Here is a 25,369-nt window from a genome sequence, read left to right on the forward strand (position 1 = left end):
GAGCCCATGCATATGCGTTCTCCATCGACTTATTAAAAATATATCGACAGATTATGATCGACTGGTGCGTAGATTTTTTAAATTTTATGAGATAACTAAAATTTAACGTTTCTCTCCCAAGCCAACCACTTACACGCGTAGGATGAGTTCCTCATTTCTAAGTTGTTGATCATTAGTCCAGTATATGAGGACAGACTTTTTAAATGACATAAACAGGGTGGCCACCCATCCGGGAAAAACGGGAAAAGCGGGAAAAAGACGGGATTTGAAATCCAACGGGAAAAAAGCGGGAAAAAGCCGGGAAGTTTTTCAAAAAGTCGGGAATTTTTGTCTCAGTGAAAATCTGTTCAATGAAGTTCAGTCGAAATAGGTCGAAACAAGTGGAAATGGATTGACAGTTGATCACCAGTCGCTTTCCAATTGACTTCGACCGATTTCTAACAGGTCAAAACGAATCCTCCTGCCGAAGTGGAACTTTTTCGATTAGTTTGAACTTGCTTCATTGAACAACAAAAGGATGTTCCCGAACAGCCAAATTGCTAATCGAATGGAAATGGGAAGAACAAAAATAAGCTATTTGATTCCACACGGTATTGCTCTCTATTTGAAGTTTTCAATTTACTACAAAATTGTAGCGAGTTCGTATTAGGATTTGACGAAACGTTGAATAAGATTGTGCAGAAGCAACAAATGGATATTAGTGTGCGCTTCTGGAACACAAACCTAGTTGAAGCAAGGTATATTGGTTCTATAGATATATACAAGATGTATACATTCTTATCGTCGACGCGCTCGAATGACCTTTTGAATGGCGTGAAACTATGTTTTTTTAAAAATCCTGATCTACTGAAACGAGCATTCCAGTTCCCTGGATGGTCCAGCAGTAAATTGGAAAATGCTCAAAGAACTAACAAGCGAGGTTCAAGAACTTGTTTCGAATCCGGCGTACTGTTCTCACCATTATTGACTGTACACACTGTACACAAAACGTTCAAGGAGAGACTGAGGAAAAGTGAATGAAATTTGGATGAATTTTTTAGGACGTTGTATAGCCTGTTCAAAAACAATCCACTTAGAAGGGCAGATTATACTGCAGTAACGAGTTCAACTATATTTCCGTTAAAATTGTGTGACGTTCGCTGGGTGGAAAATGAACGCGTTGCAGAACTTGCTGCCAAAATGCTACCGTACCTCAAACCTAGTAAAAAAAACAAGAGGAGAAAAAGATTTGGGAAAATCATTCAAATTTTAAGCGGAGTTTTCCCGGTTTTCAAATTTTAAGTGGAGACTCCCGGTCGAAGGTATTCGACATTGTTGCTAAAGCTGTAGATGATAATTTGGGAACCAAAACTAATTTTTTTATGTTACAGCCGCTTCGACTGTTGAGTCCTTTTTACGCGAGTATCAGACAGACGCACCGAAGGTTCCGTTTCTCTTCGATGATTTAACCGGGCTTGTAAGAGCATTGATAGAGAAAGTTGTGAAGCCAAGCCTGAACGACTAAACGTAAAATCAAAAACACTCATAGAACACAAAAATAAATCTCCTACCTCCTGGAAGCCTAGAAATTGGATTCTCAACTAAATCGGCAATTAAGAAAGCAAAAGAGCCTGGTCATGTTTCCGACAAGGATATCCTTGTATTCAGAAATAGCTGTAGTTCGTTTTACTGTGGATTTTTGATAAAATGGCAATACGATCTCCCTTGATTTATCCCATCCAATGACGATGTGATTGTACACTATCCAGATATTGCCAAAAAACGTTTAGACCTGTGTCTAGAAGTACTTGTTGACAAGCAACACTTAAGTAGAGCTTGTGCTGATAAAATTAAGGACGAATTCGATCAAAGATCAAAGGATATCAAAGAAAAACACAACGATTGGACATTTTTTGGATGGAACTTATGGGCGAATCGAAAAAGGAGTTCTTCAATTTAACGACCTTATTGCAGAAAATTGCGTTGTCTCATGGCAACGCGACGATGGAAAGAGGCTTTTCAGGGGGTCAGGGGGAGTTACAGTTATAACGGTAACGAAATCGTTAATATAGGATGCATGGTCTCAATTCTCATTTGAGATATGCCGAGTCCTTAATAGCAAAAAAATGGAGGAAAATCTGTAAAAAACTATAGCGAAACGGGAGCGAGAGGCAGAAAAGGAGAGTAAGAAACTGAAAGCGAAAAAATCGAAGGTGCTTTTCGATGCTCAGAGAGGGGCAAGCTCGATGGACGAAAAAATTAAAATACTTAAAATACATGACATACAAATAAAATTGAAAAATGATAATCAACATTTTCGAATCGAGTGACATAGCTTTAGAAAATTGAAAAAAACCCTGCTTATCAATCTAATGATTTGCATAACTGAAACAAAAACCATTTGAAGATCATCAACCATTAAAACAGAGATCGATTTTCGTTTATATGGTTTCAAAAATGAATATTCGGAATTTTGTTTGGTTTTCTGTTGCAGAAAACCGGGAATGCGACCATGCGGGAAAAAAACGGGAAAAATGCGGGAAATTAAAAATTGATTTTGAGTGGCCACCCTGCATAAAAAAGGAATTGGTTGTGAATGTCCGGTGGAATACTATGAGTTGTTTTCGAATTTTGTTGTCTAACGCCATCTTGAAATCCAATATGGCGATTTCCGCTAAACTTTAAAATGATGTAAATCACTGAAAACCACATGAATGCCTCACAATATGGGTTTTGGGTAAAATGGCTGAACCAGAAGACGTCGAATTTCACTTTCTGACGCCATCTTGAAAACTAAGATGGAGACAACAAATGCTGTAAATGACTGAAATAGTATGAAATCCTCGGAACACGGGTAATAGTTGAAAGAACTCAACAAGTAGGAGTCGAATTCCGCTATCTGACACCATCTTGGAATTCAAGATGATTCAGGTTTCCGATTAACTTAAAAAATGCTATGAATAACTGAAAGTTCCACGAAATCTCCACATTTTGTGTATTTATATACTTCGAAGTTATCGACGTTTTTTTTTTATTTTTATTTTTTGTTGATTTTAAGTTACTTACAGCTTTGGCAAGAAATGCGAAAGCCGTCATCTTGGTTTAATGATGGTGTCAAGCAACAAATTTTTTCTTCTACTATTTGATCTTTTACACTCAATACTTATATTGCAGAGATATTCACACCACTTCAGGTGATTTGAAGTATTTCAAAGAGTTTTATATTTTTTTAGGAACTCAAAAATAACACACATGTCTAATCAAAAATGTGTAAAAATGAGTTCCAATTCAAATATGTGCAATCGAGCCTAAGCATGTCCTGTTTTCACATCTTGATCGAGAGCTGTCACCTAATTTTATATCGTTTTTAAAATCAAGCACTGCGTGCTTTTATCAAACATGCAAAAAATTTTGGAACCAACTTCTTAGTTTATGTGTTATTGGAGTTAACTAAACAAAACAGTTATGAAACCAGCTGCATACATAATGCCACAATAAACTTTCTAAAGAGTGTATTTAAAAAAAATGCAATACTTTGTCTGGTGGTTTTTGAGGTAGCGCTCAATACTGAAGTTCATTGACATAAATATTTGGCAGGCTGGAGAAAAATCCAGAAAAGTCTCAGTGGGAGACCCAAAAACAGCTAGAAATCTACTATTCGACCAAAGCTCACATGGTAAATCGTTTAAGAAGTCCTAGAGGAGCCAATAGTGAGGTAAAATTTGAATAAAAGTGATATTTGGTTCCATGAAGTGAGAGGAACGTGAAAGACTTTTTCCAAGCTCAATCCCAAAATACGAATAGAGGAAGTAATAAAAAAGTCAAATTTTTCTGACTGGTTCATCTAGTTGACTTATAAATCGGGAATTTATTTCAACAAGGTAGAAAAGCTGGGCATTGCACTATGGGGCAGTTCCATACAATGAGGCGGCAAAAATATGATTATGTGTTTTGGACTATTTTGTAATTTTTGAAAAATTTGTATTAAAATTACTATTTTAACTAACTTAAAATAAATTCATACAAAAATTTTGAATAATTTTTTTTTTTAAGTAGGATGCTTGGTGTTATTTTTGACCTTACTTTTTATTTCTTTTGAAAACCGGGTTTTGGACTTATTGATCATTATATGATAAATATCATCAAGACATTTCAAGAAACTCAAGAAAAAAACAGGTGAAATGATTGATCAGTCATGAGAAAATTTTTTTGACAAACCGACATCAACTTTGTTGAATTTAAACTCATTAATGGGTCAAAATTACCCATTTGCATGATATTTTCAGCTTCATTTGACTATAACTCAAAAAACGGTGCTTTAAGGTGCCTGGAATCTCTTTCATTGCATTTTCAGAACTTTAAACTTTTTTTTTTTGTTTCGATTATAGTCGTTTTACCATCTTTATGGCATTCGCGACTTTATCAACGTTGCAGTTGGCGGATCGTTATTGAAAAACTATCCGGTACAACTGTGTTCGATGTTTACTCTTGGGCTCGAACTCGCGGACATCGGCTCAGGAGACAACAGACTTGCCAACTGAGCTATATCACAAGCCCAGAACTTTAAACTAGATTTTGATAGTGAAAAGAAATGCGAGGATTTTTTTTTTGGCAAGGCTTTAAAGTATTTGACTTTTGAAAAAAAAAATTATTATCTACTCATTTTTATCATAGATCAATTAAGTATGTAAAAATTTTGAGTGGTACAAATGATAGCTTTTAATATAAGCTTTCATATGGTGTACTTTAAATTTAAGAGAGAAATGTTTCCAAACAAATTTAAGTGATTTAAATTTTTTTCTTCATCATATAAATTTTTCAATTTTTTAAAGTCTGATGTCTGTGGTGCGTTCAGTTTTCAAGATAATGAGTTGAAATCTGGGAATATCTTAGTCAAATATTGAGTTATTAACTAGTAAAAATAAAAAAAGCGATCCGATAAAGTTCAGTTTTTGACTTTTAGCCGCCTCAAACCCCATAGAGCATTGGTAAAATAAACAAAATTCGGTAGTCAAATCGAACGCAAAATAATTGGACTGCTTGTAGGAGGATATTTTGAAAAAAAAAAATTGTAATGGACTGCAATACGAACTTTTCAGCGGTCACTTGGCAGGTTTCCAACCAGAAACTTTTCGTTGACAAATCTCGCCTGTATTTCCCGGAGATAAACAGGAAGAAACAAAATTCTCTGATTAAGATCTAATGGGATCTTTAATCGTGCCATTAGGCAAAAACGGTGGTGGAGTAATAAAAGTGTGGTTTTGTGCCGAAGTAAGACAATCGGCTAAATTAGTTGTAACTTCGACCAAATTCAAAATTATTAAATTATTTTGAAGGTTAAGCTTCAGGAAACAGCAAGCTGAGTTAAAAATAGCCTTGATTTGAAAAAAGGTGGTTCATAGTTTGAATTAAAGATGGCGCAAAAATTAAAGTCAAAAAATTTCTTCATTCCCAGGTAACTTCATTTCAAATTTCATCAATTTACATTCATGCATTCAAAAGTTATCCACAAAACAAAATGTTGGATTTTTTTTCGAATACACTGCTTAATTCTAGTTGACTTAATCTGTGCTACTAGAAATACTAAATGACCATGAAAATGCATCGACCTTCTCCGATTTGGCCCTTAATCAGTAGGATAGCTTATTGTAATGTAAATAGGAAAAATCCAAAGTTTTTTGTGAATCGGACCACCTTCCTTCGAATGGGAGCTCCCCCCCCCCCCTCCATTCTTTAAAATTTTGCCTTTTTCCCAAAAACAGCAATTTTCTTTTGTAAAAAAATATCTCAGAAACCATAGAAGCTACAGATGAAGTATGACCCTTGAAGTTTGAGTTATGCCCTAAGTTCTTTAAAGAGTTTCATGGCGTCAATTTGTTCAGCTTAAAATTTTACATTAGAATCTTTTCTCAAACTTTTCATCTTAGATGTTGAATATATTAGAAACGGCGCAAATTTGTTTGGGTGAATGAGTGATACTTACGTTAAAATTCTACGCTGAACACATTTGCGCCAATACAAAAATATTAAAATATAATTTAACATCGACAATAACTTAATTTTTACAACATCATCTTTAGGTTTTACGGTTTCTAAGATATTCACAAAAGAAAATTTGCTAGAGCAGGTAAAATAAGAAAGGCACGGGAGTTTTAAATAAAAATTCAAAATGGATATTAATTTTCAACGTAAAATTTTTACAACACGACTAGCAATTTTCATATGAAATTTCATTTACAGTATTTATTCATTAAAAACGAGAACTACATATGAGTCATTCCATGTCAAGTGTGCACAGCGAAAGAAAAAATCTTATCGAAAATTCGCCAAACTTGGCCGAAAGACTTTCTGAGGCCTACAAAATAAATCCTCAATGTTTGAGAATGATCCGCCCACCCCTCGTTCCAGGACCCTCCCTTCTTTTTTTCACGATTTTGAAAAATTCATCATTTTGAAAATACTATATCTCCGAACTTAAAAATCATACCAAAATGACAAAATATGTGTTGTGCAGATTTTATTAAAATCTATCAATTGATGTTATTCATTTTTTGAAATAATGACGTTTAAAACGTCAAAACATAGCTCTAAAAATAAAACGTTATTTTTCGCAAGGAAAGTATATTTTTTTGTTGAATTTTATGATTTCATTGCATTTTTGAGAAAATTTTACGTAAGAACCAATTAAAATCCCAATATAATATTTCTTGTTTTAGAGATATGAAAGATTTAAGTTGAATTGTCTAACAATTATTTACTCGCAGCACTCAGTGGTTTCACTAGACTGCACCAATCGTCGAAATTTTTAGTCACATCTTCCATGCTTGATCATATTTGTTGTTTTCATGATTTGTTTTATAACTGAAGAAAATTTGTAATAACATTTTGAATAAACGGAAAACAATATTTTTGGTTTATGAAATATTTTTATTCGAAATATAACTATTTTGTTTCTATTTTTTTCGTTCCAACTCTGCAAGTTAAATCATCTTTAGATTGTCTTTTCTTTTTGCATACATTGAATATTTCAAATTCCGTGGAGCTTGAAAATGTTTTCATTCCAATTTTTCCAGTATCTAAAGGGATTGCGGCGTGAAACGAACGAATTCCTTTGATTGCCACAGATGCTTCAAACCTGCCAGTCAATGTTATTCTGATTTGAAAGCATTCAACATAAGCAACATTTTGCGAAACAGGATACAATTTACCGAACTTGTTAAAATGGTTTTTGCAGACAGACTTTAAATTATGCACTTCTGTTCGCAATTTGAACAAACTCCACTCCCTTGAGGTAAAAAGTCGTGTGTTCTTGAAAAATGTATCCACTGAGCATCGCTTATGAAGTTCTTTTCAAATTGAACACGTTGCTTTTGCCATGCTCAGAAAACTGTTCCCAACTATTTAGAAGCTTAACAATAAAAGTCACTAAGACAACTCCATTTTAATGCAGTAACAGAAGGCAACTGGATATTTCAACCGCAATCTTTGATTTTAGAAGTTTTACCTATTCATAACTACTAGCAAGTAGCAGCAAGCGAGCAGTTGCGGCAACAATTCGTTCACAATGGTCAGTGAATCAGTTAAAAATAAATGTTATTGTTCAACGCCACTCGGTGTCAACAAAACAAAATCTGCTGTGCTTACTTTGCATAAATAAAGGCTATTAGGTATACAACGAATACCTATGCAATAGTTTAACAATAGTCAGTATTGTTAGACCAGTATCGCCATAATGCATGTAAGTTTAGTAGGTAAACCACATAAGAGCAGATTCTCGACATTTACACATTTTCTGTGAATAAGTTTAACAGTTTTATGGAAAAATGAACCAAATCCTCACATTAATTTACCCGTAGTTTTCGCTAGGGAAGCTCTTGCTTAATGATTTTACAGTGTGATAATGAATAAAATTATTATTCAATAGCCAAACGAATTGAAACCAAAAGTGTTATTTTATTTTTTTAAGCATCTTATCTTTACAAAAATTTGCTGCTCACTAGAAGGTAACATCATTTGTATGCTGATTTTAAATTTAAATCGTCCAGAAAATCGTGAATAGGATTACCAAAAGTTTAAGGGGATACTGTAAGAAAATATTTGATGGACAATAAAACTTAAATCTTTCATATCTCGAAAACAAGAAATATTATATTGGGATTTTAATTGGTCCTTACGTAAAATTTTCTCAAAAATGCAATGAAATCATAAAATTCAACAAAAAAATATACTTTCCTTGCGAAAAATAACGTTTTATTTTTAGAGCTATGTTTTGACGTTTTAAACGTCATTATTTAAACAAATGAATAACATCAATTGATAGATTTTAACAATATCAACACAACGCATATTTTGTCATTTTGGTATGATTTTTTAGTTCGGAGATATAGTATTTTCAAAATGATGAATTTTTCAAAATCGTGAAAAAAAGAAGGGAGGGTCCTGGAACGAGGGGTGGGCGGATCATTCTCAAACATTGAGGATTTATTTTGTAGGCCTCAGAAAGTCTTTCGGCCAAGTTTGGCGAATTTTCGATAAGATTTTTTTTTCGCTGTGCACACTTGACATGGAATGACCCATATACATATCAGCTTATTTTAAATGTTATACATTTTTAGTTTTTAATTTTAACCGTGAGAAGAAAAGATCAGGGGCGGGATTATGGAACTCGAAACAATCGAGTTTCGTTCGATTCGACCAACTTTGGCATTACCGATCTCGATTCGAATGGAACGTTTCGCGAGGATCTACTAACCGATTTACTCGAAATCTAGTACTTTAAAATTTAGAGCTCGAACAAGATTCGTAATACTGATTCTAGTTCGATTCGAGTTCAACTCGAAACGGGTAACTCGAATCGAATAGGATTCATAATTTCACCCCAGTTTTCCAAGGAAGCTTAGTAGCTTTAGAACATCGGTGCGCATGTTTTAATAAATTGGTTCATCACTTACCAAGGTGATTTCCCAACTCACCATAATATTTGGATTTTTTTTTATTTACATCACAATAAGTCATCCTACTGACTGAGGGTCAAATTGGAGAGAGTCGGTGCATTTTTATAGTAACTTAATATGGAATGAGCCATACCAGTTAAATAAACCATAAGTATTATAGTTGTTATATGGTTATATGGAAAATATGATTGATCGATCCGGAAAACAATGTTTTGAAAAAATCAAACTTTTCTTTTGTGTTTGACTTTTTTTATTGCTTGGGTAAAACTAGTTAGAGTGATGTGTTTACACGTGCAATACAATTAAAATTGATAGAAAAAGTCAAAGAAAGTGTATAAACAATATGGTAGGATTTAATGCAACGATAAACACACTTTTGCTTGAAATATATTTTTTGTTAGATTCTAGAGATTGTGAGGAAATTTATCTGATTCAAACATTTCAATAGTTTGATCCCAATTCTCATTGATTTTGCTCATAACATTGAACCCAGAATCATACCCAGGGATAAGTGTTGCATTTTAATGAGGAGTATACGTGTCAGTTTAGCAACATCCCCAATAAAAAAATTGTTTAAATTTTTTCTATCAGTTTCTGGCTGTTTTGTTCAAGCTAGAGTCAACCCATTTGCAGTTTTAAGATGAGAGCAGATTTATTCCGAAGAAGCCGCTGAAATGCAACAGATTTATGATAGGTGTATACTACATTAGACTGAGTCGATTTAGGGTCATTTTTGAATTTATCAAACCCAGGGGTCTGAAAAGCTTCGTATTGATTTAAAATTCATTCATGATTTTTTGCAAAAATTTTAACTAACGTAATGTAACGTACATGAGTGAACTTTAACTTGGGGTTTGTATGGGAAAATTGAATATTTTGTTCTGAAAAATCATCATCATTTTCTTTCTTCTGTGGAACCGAGCCTGCTAACGGTTTTGTCCCAATTTATAAATTGGATACCCTTTTTTAAAGTGAAAATTTCAATTTTTTTCTTAAATCTTAGAAAATTTTTAAGTAATATTAACACATTAAGTATCGCGAAGAAATCTAAGCCGATAAACACCGAGACTCGCCATTCTATATATCAGAAATCACTGGACAAAATTCTACAAATCTTATATCTTTCAGGTACTGAAAGTGTTGTTTTTAATTTCGTAGGATAAAGTTTCATTACAAGATTCATAACTTTTAAGTTATGCTTCTTAGTGTAGCATACTGACGACAAGCGAGAAAACGAGATATCTCGTATTTGGTCCACAATGTGTTAAGCCACTCGAAAACTGATCTAGCTTGTGCTGACATTTTTTTTGAAAAATATTTTTTACCGCTCACGTACTTTCAAATTTAGATTTTCTTCATAAAGATCTGTGATAGTCGGTTTCGAGTTGATGAAAGCAAGTTTAGAAAAAAGATCATCCTTCTGGACCCGTATCCTTTAGGGGTGCCACTTGCAAGCAAGCAACCAAGCAAGAAGCGTCATAATAAAACCACCAAGATTTGAAGTGCACTTTTATCGCGGAACGACGATGTCATCAGACGAGGACGATGATATAACGATTGCTCGACGGAAGGGCAAAAATGTGTAAAACAATGCAGTCCTGCCCCAGCCTGGCAGCTGATGAATGGAACGTGGCGCTCTCGGCTCATGGTTCCAGGGAAGAAAGACTGAACACAGATAAGATGACAATTCATAAATGTAGGGAGCATGTTCCGGTACCCGATGTCACAGCACAGCCCTAGATTGGTTGGTTGTTGTGAATGAGGTTCCATTCTTTTTTTTCTCTCTTTCTGAGTTCCTAATGGAATAGATGGCGATGGTAGCATGGTGGTTGAGCGCCATTTCAGCGCTTAGGACTCGTTCAGATAAGTTGAAATGTTGATGGGAACCAAACGAGCGACGGGATGATAGGACCAACAAGTGTGTGCGCCTCATGTAGAGGGATTTAGTGGGACCTGAAGGATGCGAAAGGATGAATGCACAATATGCTGCTATCATCCACTCACAATAAAGCTTTATCGAAGATCAATGGAGTGCGCGGTGAATGGAGGATATTCTCATGTGGTTTATCTTTAAACAACAAATCTTGATCACTTGTTACACAGGAGATGGGTTGGGTTTTTTTCTAGGAAAATTTGTTTAAATCTTAAAAACTTTCTAGCATAACATCCGGACGAAAGTTTTCTGATTCAGGATTTCCCTTCCTTTTTTTCAGAACCAGCCCTGCTCGGTCCCGGAGGAGGAAATGGCTTCGCGCCAAACTTTTCACCTCCCGAGTTTCACCCGTCGGAAAATTGGAAGCCCACCCCCGCCGGAACACACGTTGGACTGATGAAGGACCCGCCGCTGACCCGAAACGGACCGGCCAACTTCATTCAACCGACACAGCAACAGGTTCGTATGAAAAAGGAAAAAAGGAAAAAAAAACAATCTGTACCATTTGCAAAAAGAACGAAAAACAATTTGGTTGCCGCCGAGCTGTCATTTTGGGCTGCCTAAATTTTTACTACATCGGGTGACACAGATCCCGAGAAACAATTCGAAAACCGGAAATTACTGCAGAGAGATTACCGCGCCTGTGAAGGGCATTCTGTTATGCCATTAGCTTTTTTTCGGCTGTCGTAAGTCAATGGGTGGTAAAGAGCCCGAACAAGCGATGCAAATAATTTCGGATTTCAGCATTGTTTTTCGTTGGAACGGGAGTTAAGCTGGAATTTTTTTGAACAGACAAATTTTGCGAATTTTGTTGGTTTTTATACGGATAAATGTGCCTTATTCCTTGGAAACGAATAAGGCTATATTGATCTATTAAGCTTGAGTGTTGAATAACTTGTTAGCAAGCTGATGGCTGAATACATTGAAAAGCGGTTATGATTATTTGTTCAAGTCAACGTTATGTTACAGTTTTGGATACGCAACTTCATTGCCATAATTCAAAAAGTATTTGAAACTCTCTGGAGCCACCTTTTTTTTTTTTTTAAATTCCCTTATACATTAAAGTTTCAACAAATTAGTGCTTGCTTTCTTGTAAGCAACCATTCCACCAACCATTCGCCATGTTTCTTCGAAACTGAAACAATGGCAACTATTTTAATGGCATTCGAGTACGAAAATAAGCTATAAGCAAGGTACCTGCTTGGCTGCCGCGGGCTTACCGAACCGAAAACTGTCTACGGCGAACGAAATTCTGAGTGACAGCTAGGAATGTACCTATCCTGTTTTTTGCTCCTCGTTGCTTTTTGGGATGTTTTTCAGTTCTTCTCTTGAACGGCAGAAATATTTCTAGAGCTCGGTGATGTTTGATTCGCATCCTTAATTTTCAGTTGCACGTTTTTTTCTTGTTTTAGCGGAAAAAAACATCTCACCGTAATTGAAAATGGTTCCTCGAAAAAAGCAAAGCCCTTCAATCGAAATGTTATCAATCAGATTATATGTTATGTCACAGTCGCGATAACGACTAAAATAGCTTAGAACTGTACTGAGTTTTCAATTTAAATCCAGCCCTCTGATTTGATCCTAGATATAATTTTTTTGCCAAATTTTGATGGATTATCCAGGAGATCCAGAACTTGTCACAGCTCATAAAAAAACACAACTGACAGATAAACCAGGCGGTTACAGGTTGCAAACATTTAACGTCATCGCGAAAAAAGGCACTGTAACCAAAATATTTCGTCGCCCGGATGCCGAAACAATAAAATATGATGTTTTCATAATTCGATTTTGCTATTTTATCTTTTAATTGGATCCGATCAACACCATCGGCCTGGGACCAGGAGCGAAAAATCAACAGCTCTGTCGATGGTCTGGGAAAAACTACCAATCTGGAAAAAATTCCAGGTTGGATCGGGTTTTTTTTTCCCGAGATGGGATGAAACCAAATTGCCCCGGTAAAGCAACGACGGCGGTGGTCAGCCAGTATCAATTTATTCCACTGAATTTATCTTATGTATTTATGCCGGTGTTCGATGGTTTTCGTTCTTGTTGCTTCCAGAAGTAGCCGCCATTGCAATGAATTTTAATTTTTACCTTCCTATCTTTATGTTTTTATTCTTTTTTCTTTCACAGGGCGCAGTCATGATGGTTTACGGTCTGGACAACTGCACATCCAACACTGATAAACTCTTCAATCTGTTCTGCTTGTATGGAAACGTTGTCAGGGTACGTATCTCTTAGAAATATTTTTTTCATGTTGTATTTTAGATTTTGGACATTTCAATCAAAAGAGATCAACAAACAATCTGTCGTTTTCGGACAGATGTGTTTTTGAATGGGATCTAAATTTTAAACGTCTTACATTTTAATACAATTTATCGTATCCTCAAACTCATATTTTTCGACACATGCTCCACTCTGATAGCTTACTATATCCGTCAGTCAGTAAATTTTATGCTCCAATAATACACTCCCAAAGAAGACTAGAACGGGCAAGCAACGACCAAGACGACTGACCAATACGATACCGATTCCTGCCAGAATCCGAGGCATCATATCATTTTATCGACTCGTAAACCTTGTTTTAGTTTATCATCATTATCACCCCCTTCGGGGAGATTTCGGTTGCCATGGATGTCTCCGTTTTCCTATAATGAAATCGAGATGGAACTACCTCCGAACCCAACAACCAAAAACATTTTCTGGGTGGCAGACAAAAAAGAAAAACGGGGATGAAAGAACCATTTCATTCGGAGAAGGGCCCCAGAAAGAAACGGACGGGGTTCCTCCGATGGAACCAAACCGACGGCTATGGAAAACAATCTGCAGCTCTCCGGGGACTTATTTTGGGACGCTGACCTTTTGGTTTGGGTTAAAATCTGTTAAGACGCGGGCTTTATGCATATCGGATTGGTTCAAAGTGTTCTGCTGCGGGGGTCAAGGAATATGGGTCTTAAGAAGTCAGATAAATTCATTACAAACCCAACAAAATATGCCGAGTAAAATATAAAAATTATCAAAAATCGAAATTCAAAAAACTTTGATTCGAATTTTACTAAATCAAGCGAAACTTTATCAGTTCATGATATTGAGGACGTTTTTAATCTCCGAACTGTGAAATAGATTATAATATATATCACTTCAATATAGACATTTAAAGATTCATATGCTTTTTAGTTGTTTTTTTAATAAGAATAAAAACTCTTTTTTTTTATTCTTGTCTTTAAGTTGTCGTTCATGTGTTCCATGGAAGGTGTATAAAAGGTCCTAGAAAATATCTAATTACATAATAACGTTCCTTGAATATTGGAGATTCGATTTCAACATAAAAAAAAATTGGTTGTCGCTGATTTGAAAATTGGACTTTTTTTTCCAACTGTTGAGGGATTTTACGGTGGAAGTTGTTTTAAACCCTGAAGTGGCCAGTTCTGAATTGAATACACCGTGGAGTTGAAGGGCCCAGAAATTCGAACTGATCTGTTTTGAACTGTGAAAAAATCAAACTGAAACAATAAAATATGAGTCATTTGCCTTAATTGTATCGTTAATTGTTTTTAACCTTTTCTTGAAGTTATGCTCAGTTGTGTTTCGACTCGTTGAGGCTCTCTTTTCACGGGGTAACATCTGACAGTAGAAAATCATTATCTACAACACTATTTCTGTAGAGTAGATTTTGTCTCATGTGTTTTGGTGTCAGTCATCCTGTCAATGCTACATAGCCTAATTCTAGGGGAAGTACTCGCGTCCTGCTTCTGCGAGTGCGAATTGAGTGTATTGTAAGGCAGTGTTCTGAATATCACTCATTTTCAATGAATGTTTCTGATTGCACTTCGCACCTGAACGTACAGCGGTCGGGTTTCGTTATTGATTGCTACTGGACCTACCCGATCATCGATCGTTCAATTCATCGCTAAAATACAGATCACCTCGCACGATGCTTGCTGTCAAAACAGTGCAGCACCATCATCAAATTGGAATATCACCAATGCGCAATGCATATGGCGAATCTTGTTGGTCTTCGATCAGGAGTGAATGGATCAGGCAGTGAGTGAATGATACATGAAGCCGATCATTAGCGTATTTTGTTTGATTTGATATAAAGCAAATTAATAAATTTATTTGTTGTTATTACGTTTTTTAACATCAGTATGATCAAAATCAAATTGCAGTTGTGTTTGTGAGGGAAAGATGTTCACTTTCGCCGTGTTTTTCAATTTTTACAAGTTCTCTTATTAAAATGTCGTACGTCACGTTAAAACTACTGAGAATTTATGGTGTCCCGCACAACTGTTTGATTTTTCTCGTCCTGCAAAAAATAATTTTGAATTTCATATAATTCAGGCAGATACTGAGTGAGCTACATTCAGAATGGATCAGTTTGTATCTCACTCATCTCCGATATGCGATGTTTGCTGAACCGATGATTCTGAATGATGCGACTCGGTTTGCATAGCTGATAGGAGCGCTGATCGAGATTGCATACCAGCCAGGCGAAGCAGTAGCGAGAGGCGCTATCCCATTATACAATCGGAATGTTTCCAACAGGAAACGCATCCTGAGTGTTTGTTTTGATTGATTTTCGGACCATTGTTGTAAGGTTTTCAGATTACCTGATTTTATTCGGGTTCGCCCGAATATTTAATAAATAACCCGGCCCGGCTGTCCAGGTTTTATTGTAAAAGTCCAGGTTTTGCCAAGGTTTATTTTCATTCTAATTCTCTCTCGAATCAAACTAAAAAAAACAAATTGTGTTGTAAATTTTTTTTTCAATTATTTCTTCGTCCAAAACTAAATCTTTTGAGCAAGTTTCATAAAAATAATAAGGAAAGGATTTTCGAAAGCCTAAAATACGATTTAAAATCTGCTTATAAATTTGGATGAAACAAATTTTTTTTTAAATGTTTTCCATGATTATTTGTTGAGTTTGCCCGGATATTGCCTGGATTTTTGATGACAATTTTGAAATCAAATGCTTGGATTTTACCAGGATTTTAGAAAAAAACGTCCGGATTTGCCCGGCCCGGATATACTCTGAAAAAAATTCTGGAAATCTCAGTTTATTGCAATAAAGGGTGAGTCATAAGTAGCGAGAATAAGTAGATTTCATGTATTCCATCACTCACGTGTTACAGACGCAACCAGTTGTAAGTGGTTTGGTTCTTATTTCTATTTTACATAACAAGCATGCTTTCGTTTGTCTCTGATAAATGTCTCGGAATACTTTTTTTTTTTACTAGAGTACGCCTATCGAGTGCTCGGACACAGCATTATACATTCAGACGTTGAAAATCGTAACGATGCATCGTGAGTTATCTTGAAGACTTTAACCCCCCACCCTTCCCCCATTGAGATTTTTTTCCAAGTTAAATTTCACCGTAGTATCGGAAAATTACTTCATCTTAAAAGTTGATTAAAAATAAGTGGCTCGCCTCAAGCGGAATTTACTCGTAAATCACCTTAGGCTTGAGACATTTCATTTTACGACACTAGATGACGCTCACGATTTGAAATATTTTTAATTGTAAATTTGTAAACCTTTTGTATAGAAACTCTTAAATTGTCATACAAAAACCCTATCTCCTCTTTAGGATGGGTTTTTATTAGGAAGTGCAACTAAACAAGAACAGAGTTTGAAACGAACCAATTAAACTTTAATATTAATTCATCGAATACTAATTTGACATTAGTATTCGATTTGACATTGACAAATTGGAAACCATGTAACAAGCGTTTACCTCTCACGATGGTTAATAGAATTTGCAAAAAAATACCTAAAATCTAATATACTCTACCTTATTATTTAAAATTTTGATTTAAAAAATCGTTTATGTCATTAAAAATGTTATGGTGGTATGAATATTCTTCAAGCAAAAAAATTCAGTTTTAATATTATATTGTGTTCCTTGTTCTTCTAAATGCTCAACATTACAATTCAGAAGGTTTTGATCAATTTCACAAGGGCACATAATCAACATTTTTCCTAAGTGCATTGAATTTAAAACGTAATTTTGACTAATTTGAGTGCCTTGAATCCTCATATGGATTTTTTTATCAGCTTTTGTATTTGAAATCACTTTTCAAAATAGGTTTAAATTATTCAAGGAAGTTCTACATTTTTTTTGAACAAAACATGAAAACAAAAACGTTATGTTTTAAGGTAAATGTCTTGAATCAATTGTCAACCTTCACCAAGACTTCAAGTAATTTAGAGTTCTGCGAAAAATGTTTTCAATTTGTTTACTTCTTCTTAAAACGAATTTTTTAAGAAGTTTTAATTTAAACCAAATTGATTTTTAGGTACTTTTTAAAGCATAAATCTAATCGTTTTGTAGATTCCAAAAAAAATTGTGAATGAAATCAAGTTTTCTTTAACTTTCTGCAGTAATGTCAAAAATATTTGTAATGATATCTTTCAAAATATTTAAAAACTGTTGAATTTTACTTTTCTAGATCATCCATCATCATTACCATCAAAATATTGTTCCTTAATTGAATGAAGTAGGTATAATAAACGAAATCACAATCAGATTTCTTCTTAAATGTAGATTTGTTAGTTAATCAGTTTTCAATGATTGATTTCACTTAAACACTTAAAACTCCATGTAACTAAATGTAACAGTCCAAATTTGATAAAAGTTCAGAACACTAAAATCTAACAAATCAATCATCAAAACATAAGCAACAAAAACCTGTTCCTTCAGTTATTAATTAAATTCTATAAATAAGTTTTTATAATGGTAAAACGTGCTTATTGAAAAAAGCTCCTTCTTAAATGTTAAAAAAACTTTTTATCTTAATATTTTGTTTTAATTATCAAACGAGTAAACCAAGTTTTACTGTACAGATTTTTTTCAACTTAAAAAATCTCGAATTTTAAGCCAAGCTCTTTAAATTTTTAGAAATATTTTTGATAAGTTTGTCAATGTTTTTATTCTGAAATTTTGCAAACCTTTAAATTTTTCCCTAATCATAAATTTACATTTCAAATCGCGATCATTTATTTGTTTTCAAATTCAAAATACTACAGCGGAATTTTTCAATCAACCCTTCAGTTGAAACTGAAGAGAAGAAATGTAAATTAAGTTGAATCATAAATAACAATACTTTTTTTATTCGAAGGTGATGAAAAGTATTACAGAAACATGAGGTATCAAAGAAAAAAAAAGAACATAATCCGAAACAATTATTATCATTATGCTAACAACTAATCATGGTTATTTTTTTACCTGATCTGAAATTTTATTTATAATTTAGATTTTTTCTAATCTGCGTTTTGGAAATATTAGTATCAAGTTTGTTTGAAATGTTTGAAGATTTTAATTGCCGTATTTTTATATGATTCAAATTTTCATGGCATGCTCGGTGAGATGAACTTTTTTAAGTGAAATATTTTTACAGATAGGAAAAAGGTGGATAAACATGATGGGAGCTTTTCATCAACATGCCCTTAAGCCTAAAATTTAAACACCTATCAATCTTTAAAAAAAAATGATCGGCGAGAGCATGCCATGAAAATTTGAATTATTTCAAATTTGAAAACAGACTGCTTCGAAATTATTTTGAAGCAAATTTCTAGTTTAGTATAGGGAACATCATTTTGAGAAATTTATCAATGACTTTCCGAAAATATTATAGATTTGAAACTTCATTGTGATTAGTTCGCGCTCTCCTTCTGAGCGAATCGGTCGTTTTCGTCAGAAGTCCTTGATCAAATCAGAAGTCTTATCGGTTTTTCTTCGCGTTATTTAACTCGCGGAGTTTAAACCCGTGATGGGTCGTCGAGAGAACACGTTCCGTGTTGATTATTCACAAGTTCCGAAACCACCGAGCTATGAAGAACTACACAAATTTGTGGGCGAACAACTGGGTTTGTCACGCGAAAATGTGGTTCTTATCCAACCCAATAGAAGGTTGAATTCTATCTTTGTCAAGGTCAATGACCTGCAACTTGCTGAACGCATAGTCGAAGAACACGACGACAAGCACACCCTAGAACAGGAAGGCAAACCGTACAAAATTCGGATCTACATGGAAGATGGCGCTGTAGAGGTGAGAGTGTTCGATCTCACCGATACAATAACTAACCAGCAGGTAGCTGATTTCTTTGGTGCATATGGAGAAGTACTCACCGTGCGTGATGTCCTCTGGGATGCCAAACTCCTATTTGGAGGTCTACCAACAGGAATACGATCCGTGCGTATGATCGTGAACCAAAACATTCCTTCGACGGTTGTGATCGAAGGTCAAACCACAGGTGTAAGCTACAAAGGTCAGCGCCAGACCTGTGTGTACTGCAACGAATTCGCACACGCAGGAATTCCTTGTGTGCAGAATAAAAAGCTTCTTGTTCAAAAACTAGCAGCAGACAAACTCTCCTATGCAAAGGTGCTAGCCAACAGTCAACCACTATCAAGATATCGTTCTAGATCTAGAACCACCACGCTCACACGCGACCCAAAACAACAGCGACCTGATACACAGACCACGGGAACCACTCAAATGGACACAACAACCAAAAGGATGCCACCACCACCGTTACCACCACTAGCAAACCGCAGACCGAATACACCGATAGAACCCCAACACACCGAGAAAGCAACCGAAGATAGCGAGACAGATGATTCCACCACTACGGTCAACAGTAAACGCAACCGACTACGCCCGGCTCCGAAAAAGATGAGGTCCGACACAGAAATGTCTGACAACATCACCAAATAACAACTACAATGGATTACTACAGCTACAATTTAGGTACCATCAACATAAACACGATAACCAACCCGACTAAGATAAATGCCCTGCTAACCTTCATACGCATGTTAGATCTCGACATTGTTTTTATGCAAGAAGTATATGATGAAAACCTTTCCTTCCCTGGCTACACTATCATCTTCAACATAGATCACTCAAAACGAGGCACTGCAATAGCACTTAAGGACCACATACACTTTACACGAGTAGAAAAAAGCATCGATGGCAGGTTGCTAGCGCTCTGCATTTCTAACACTACAATCTGCAACATCTACGCTCCTTCTGGCACCGCAAACCGTACAGAAAGAGAGCGATTTTTTAACAACACTATCGCTTACTACTTACGTCGTCCTACTGAAAACGTTATATTGGCTGGAGACTTCAACTGCGTAATACGTCAATGCGACGCTACTGGATACAACCAAAGCCCATCGCTTCAAGCAACGATACAACACCTACAGCTCTACGATACATGGATTAAACTACAACCACAAAATATTGGATTTACATACATCACACACAACTCGTCTTCAAGATTGGATCGTGTTTATGTAAGTGCAGGACTGGTTGATCAGCTGAGAGCAACAGCTACGCACGTATGTTGTTTCTCTGATCATAAGGCCGTAACATTACGTCTATGCTTACCAATTTTGGGAACCGCCCCTGGCCCAGGCTTTTGGTCGATGCGCCCTCACCTTTTAACACCTGAAAACATTGCTGACTTTGAACTAAGTTGGCAGCAATGGACTCGGCACCGAAGAAACTATCCATCGTGGATCTCGTGGTGGATAGAATTTGCGAAACCCAAAATAAAATCTTTTTTCCGATGGAGATCTAAAATGGCCTTCGACGATTTCCACTGTGAACACCAACGACTATATGCATGCCTTCGGGAGGCATACGACGGCTACTACAGGAACCCAAACTTGCTCACAACTATAAACCGACTGAAAGGACAGCTGCTTGCCCACCAGAGACGATCTACTGAAATGTTCATGCGTATTAACGAAACGTACGTTGCAGGCGAACCAATATCTGTGTATCAACTAGGCGAAAGAAGGAAGAAAAAAACACGGATAAAACGGCTGATCGACGAGCGAAATGACGTCATCGATCAGGCGGACGACATCGAACGATATCTTCTGAACTACTACAGGGAGTTATATGCACACCAGGACACTGACGACGACGTAGGAATCCAGTTTGATAGTGAGAGACTTATCTCTGAGAGCGATGAGGCAAATCGGACGTGTATGGATGAGATCACCACAGCTGAGATATACACTGCTATAAAACTTAGTGCGCCGAGGAAATCTCCGGGACCAGATGGGATTCCCAGAGAGTTTTTCCTTCGTACTTTTGACATCATACACAGAGAGCTAAATTTGATACTCAACGAGGCATTATCAGGTAATTTCCCAACATGTTTTATGGATGGCATTATAGTTTTGGTTAAAAAGAAGGGTAATGACGAAACTGCTAGAGGTTATCGACCGATTTCACTTTTAAACTTCGACTCAAAAATACTTTCTCGCATTATAAAGCTCAGGCTAGAAAAGATTATGATTGCTAACCAGATAATAAGTGGGACTCAAAAGTGTTCAAATGGTGAACGGAACATCTTCCAGGCCACTCTCGCGCTCAAGGATCGCATAGCACAGCTAACAGAAAGTAAACGAAGAGGTAAACTAGTGTCGTTTGATCTTCAAGCAGCCTTTGATCGAGTATCTCGATCGTTCCTAAAACATACCATGTGCGCACTCGGATTTAATCAAAGACTCATCTCTCTCTTACTAACACTAGCAAACCGCTCATCTTCTCGGCTATTAATAAATGGAAGGCTCTCTCCAGCCTTTCCTATACAACGATCGGTAAGACAAGGAGATCCTTTATCGATGCACTTGTTTGTGATCTACCTACAACCACTAATAACATATCTTGAGAACATATGTGGGAACGATATCTTGGTTGCATATGCTGACGACATTACTACTATCGTAACGTCAACAACACAGCTGGAAGCAATGAACGAAGCTTTCATGTTGTTTGGGCGAGTTTCTGGAGCCCAGCTAAACCATCAAAAAACCTTAGCAATGTACGTAGGCTATGACGACGGAACAATAATTGATGCACCATGGCTAAACTCCAGGGATGAGATAAAAGTTCTTGGTATCACATTCACAAATTCAACCCGAACTATGATTAAGAAGAACTGGGATGAGCTTACTACAAAAATTTCACGTCACATCTGGCTACACATGCAGCGCACTCTTACGATCCACCAGAAAGTAGCGCTCCTCAATGTTTTTATCTCAGCAAAAATGTGGTACTTATCTTCAGTACTTTCGCCATACTCTGTACACATCGCGAAGATAACAGCAACTATGGGTTCATTCATCTGGCGAGGCATATGTGCTCGGGTACCCATCCAACAGCTCTCTCGACCTATCAACCAAGGTGGACTGAATCTACAGCTTCCTGCTTTGAAATGTAAGTCTCTCCTAACAAACCGACACCTTCAAGAAATCGAAGTCATGCCCTTTTACCAAATGCACATCCGACGACACACATCGATCCCTGGTAATGTACCTATCTACTTACACGATCTAAGATCGATCACGCAAGTTCTGGAATCACTCCCGACACAAATACGACTCAATCCCACTTCCAAATCAATACACACACACTTTTTGGAAACAACTGAGCTACCTAAGGTTGAGAGCGAAAACCCGAACATCAACTGGAAAAGAGTATGGGGAAACATAGCGTGTCGACACCTATCAGCTGTTCAGAAAGCCGAACTCTATTTATTCGTGAACAAGAAAACAATAACACGACGCCTCCTCTTCAGAATGCGGCGTTGCGATGGAGAGATATGTACACATTGCAACAGAGCGATCGAAGACATACGTCATAAATTCTCCGAGTGTCCTCGTGTGCAAGACAGCTGGCGACTCCTACAACAACGAATAGCAGCAATTCTACCTAGACCGCAACTGTTAAACTTCGATGCTGTTTCGCGGCCTGTCTTGGATGGGATTAGACCATTCAGAAGAATACAAGTTCTCAAACTTTTAGTTAACTACATCACCTTCATTAACCAATGTGATAATATGATAGATAGAGAAGCATTACTGTTTTACTTGAATCTTTAAACGATGTACATAAAAATAGACAAATAAACTAAATTTTACTACTAAAAAAAAAATTAGTTTCGTAAATTTTGATTTATTTTATCAGTAATTTTTTTTTTTTTTTGAGTTTGTGTGATAATCATTAGAAAGAAAATGATGTTAAAAATTCAAAGCCTTGTTTATTGTGTATGTTTGGTATTGTTATTATTTTTAGCTAAATTTTTATTTCGATACCCCGCCATGCACGAAACCTTCGTACGGGCCTGATTGTTAACCTAGGAAAATGTATTAATAGCAAATAAGTTAATTAAAAATTGTTCGTGTACCTACTAGTTTAAAATCGCCGACTGGAATGAAAAAAAAAAGAACAAACTTGCGAAGGACAGGAATCTCACTAGTAAAGTGTTACTAGTCCAACTGGCGCTATTCGGTTTGATGCTAAACGTACAATATTTTAATCGAACTTTGTGAGGCACTTTTAGACAGAGAGTCGCATAAATTCCAATCAGAAGAAGAATCAGAAGAAAAAATTCATGGTGGCTGGTTCATTACTATTGAAAACGCAGGTTTCCGTGGTGGAATAGAGTTATCTTTATTCATGTTTCGTCAGTCTAGCCAGTCTGGTACATAACTACACAATTCATTAGCGATTGCTATTGTTTCACTCTCCACTTATCATCTTCCCTAACCGAGAAAGTACTCATTTCTGAATACTTTGATACTCTTACCCAGAATATCTGGCAACACTATTGTGTTACCACGAACCCAATTTGAGTAGTCTGGCTTAACCGTGTGCTGATGTAAACATATGTACCGCGTTTATCATCATCACCTGTCATCATCAATCATTGATCTATTGTTCTCGATAGCAAGAGGAACCAAAACAAACAATGTTTTGGTTCTGCTCGTAGCAGTAGAAGTCTGCTACTGTTAAAGGATACCGGAGGAACAAGTAGAAACACATCTTACCTGTCGGTCACTGGGATTTGAATCCAAAAGTTTTCTTGCCGATACCGGGAATCGAACACAGTACGACTGGCAACCCAAAACCAGACTCGTTCCAGCTTATCCGCTACACCACATTGGTGCTACATTGTGTCCCTTGAGCACGTGTGAAAGAAAAAGTGGAAAAATTATTCCCGCTATTCATGATTCAGACATTATTGTACTTACGAAAACATGATTACGTGACATTTAATTTTTAGTGTACAACTTTTTTACAGGACATTTGCTGTAATAATAAATGAATTTGCGTTAACTTTCAAGGAAAACGATTTAAAATTACAGGTTTTGTTAATTACAGGTGATTTATTTTAAAGGTTGCAGTCAGTGATGCCACATTTAAATCGGTATTTTGAAACCCAAAAAATCTTTTATCGGTATGGAAATCCAAAAAATCGGTATAAAAATCGGTATTTTGAAATGGAGAATGTGGATTTATAAAAAAAAACATACACTATCTTCTGTATACGGTTATTCAAAAATTCCCCGATAGCACTAGAAGATTTCCTGGAGAATCGCATTCAATTCCGAAAAATCAAACAATTATCTGATAATTTAAAAAATCTTTTAAATGAAGAGTTAATCACCGTAAATTTGTTTAATGAAATTATTTTATCGGCTATATCGGTGAAATTTTATATTCTTTGAGAAAGAATATTTAAGAATTGAAAGAATATAGACGGATAGAAGATTAGAATAAGGTGAAAGATGTTTGAAAATGAGCGGGAGGGTATTTTTAATTTGAAAACTTTTCATCACATTTCATCGTTTTGTTCCTCACGGGCCTACTACCTTGCAGTGGTTGATACTGATAGAGTTGTAGCAACCACCACACAATAGTAGGCCTAGCGTGGTTCGTCCCACAAGCGGAAACTTGCAGTACGAACGAACAAAAAAGATGAAATGTGATCGCTCAGAAAAGCTTCAAATACGACCGAGACACATTTATCGATAGATGCGGTTCTCGGTACATTTCATCTTTTTTGTTCGTTCGTACTGCAAGTTTCCGCTTGTGGGACGAACCACGCTAGGCCTACTATTGTGTGGTGGTTGCTACAACTCTATCAGTATCAACCACCGCAAGGTAGTAGGCCCGTGAGGAACAAAACGATGAAATGTGATGAAAAGTTTTCAAATTAAAAATACCCTCCCGCTCATTTTCAAACATCTTTCACCTTATTCTAATCTTCTATCCGTCTATATTCTTTTAATTCTTAAATATTCTTTCTCAAAGAATATAAAATTTCACCGATATAGCCGATAAAATAATTTCATTAATTTAAAAAATCTTTATGTGAATATAGCATTTATTCAATGGTCAATTATATAAATTCTTGCATTAAGAGAATGACTCCTTTTTACGATTTTCATAAAGTTATCATTTTGAAAATGCAATATCTTCAAGCCTGGAAGTCTTAGGAAAATGAAAAAAAGTTGTAAAGATTTCATTAAACCGGTTTGTTGATGTTTGAAAAAAAAAATGTTTGATCGTCAAAAAACACCGGTAGTTTTCTTAAGGATTTTTTTTTTAATTTTTATTTTCATAATTGCATCGTGTTACAAATTATAATATTTCTTGTATATTTCTGTTAAAAAGTGTTGTACTTCTCCACAGA

General features: G+C 35.9%; 1 protein-coding gene across 10 annotated transcripts in view; it reads left to right on the forward strand.

Moving 5' to 3' along the window:
• The window catches only part of LOC129744574 (heterogeneous nuclear ribonucleoprotein L), a 528,701-nt gene that overhangs the window by 464,967 nt on the left and 38,365 nt on the right, over positions 1-25,369 (forward strand). For all 10 annotated transcript variants that reach the window (XM_055737162.1, XM_055737163.1, XM_055737161.1 and 7 more), the window contains 2 exons: positions 11,147-11,325; positions 13,000-13,092. In XM_055737162.1, the coding sequence (XP_055593137.1) occupies positions 11,147-11,325; positions 13,000-13,092 (272 nt within the window). The remainder of the gene's footprint in view (positions 1-11,146; positions 11,326-12,999; positions 13,093-25,369) is intronic.

This window comes from Uranotaenia lowii, chromosome 2 (assembly GCF_029784155.1).
Source record: "Uranotaenia lowii strain MFRU-FL chromosome 2, ASM2978415v1, whole genome shotgun sequence".
In the NCBI taxonomy this organism is placed as follows: domain Eukaryota; kingdom Metazoa; phylum Arthropoda; class Insecta; order Diptera; family Culicidae; genus Uranotaenia; species Uranotaenia lowii.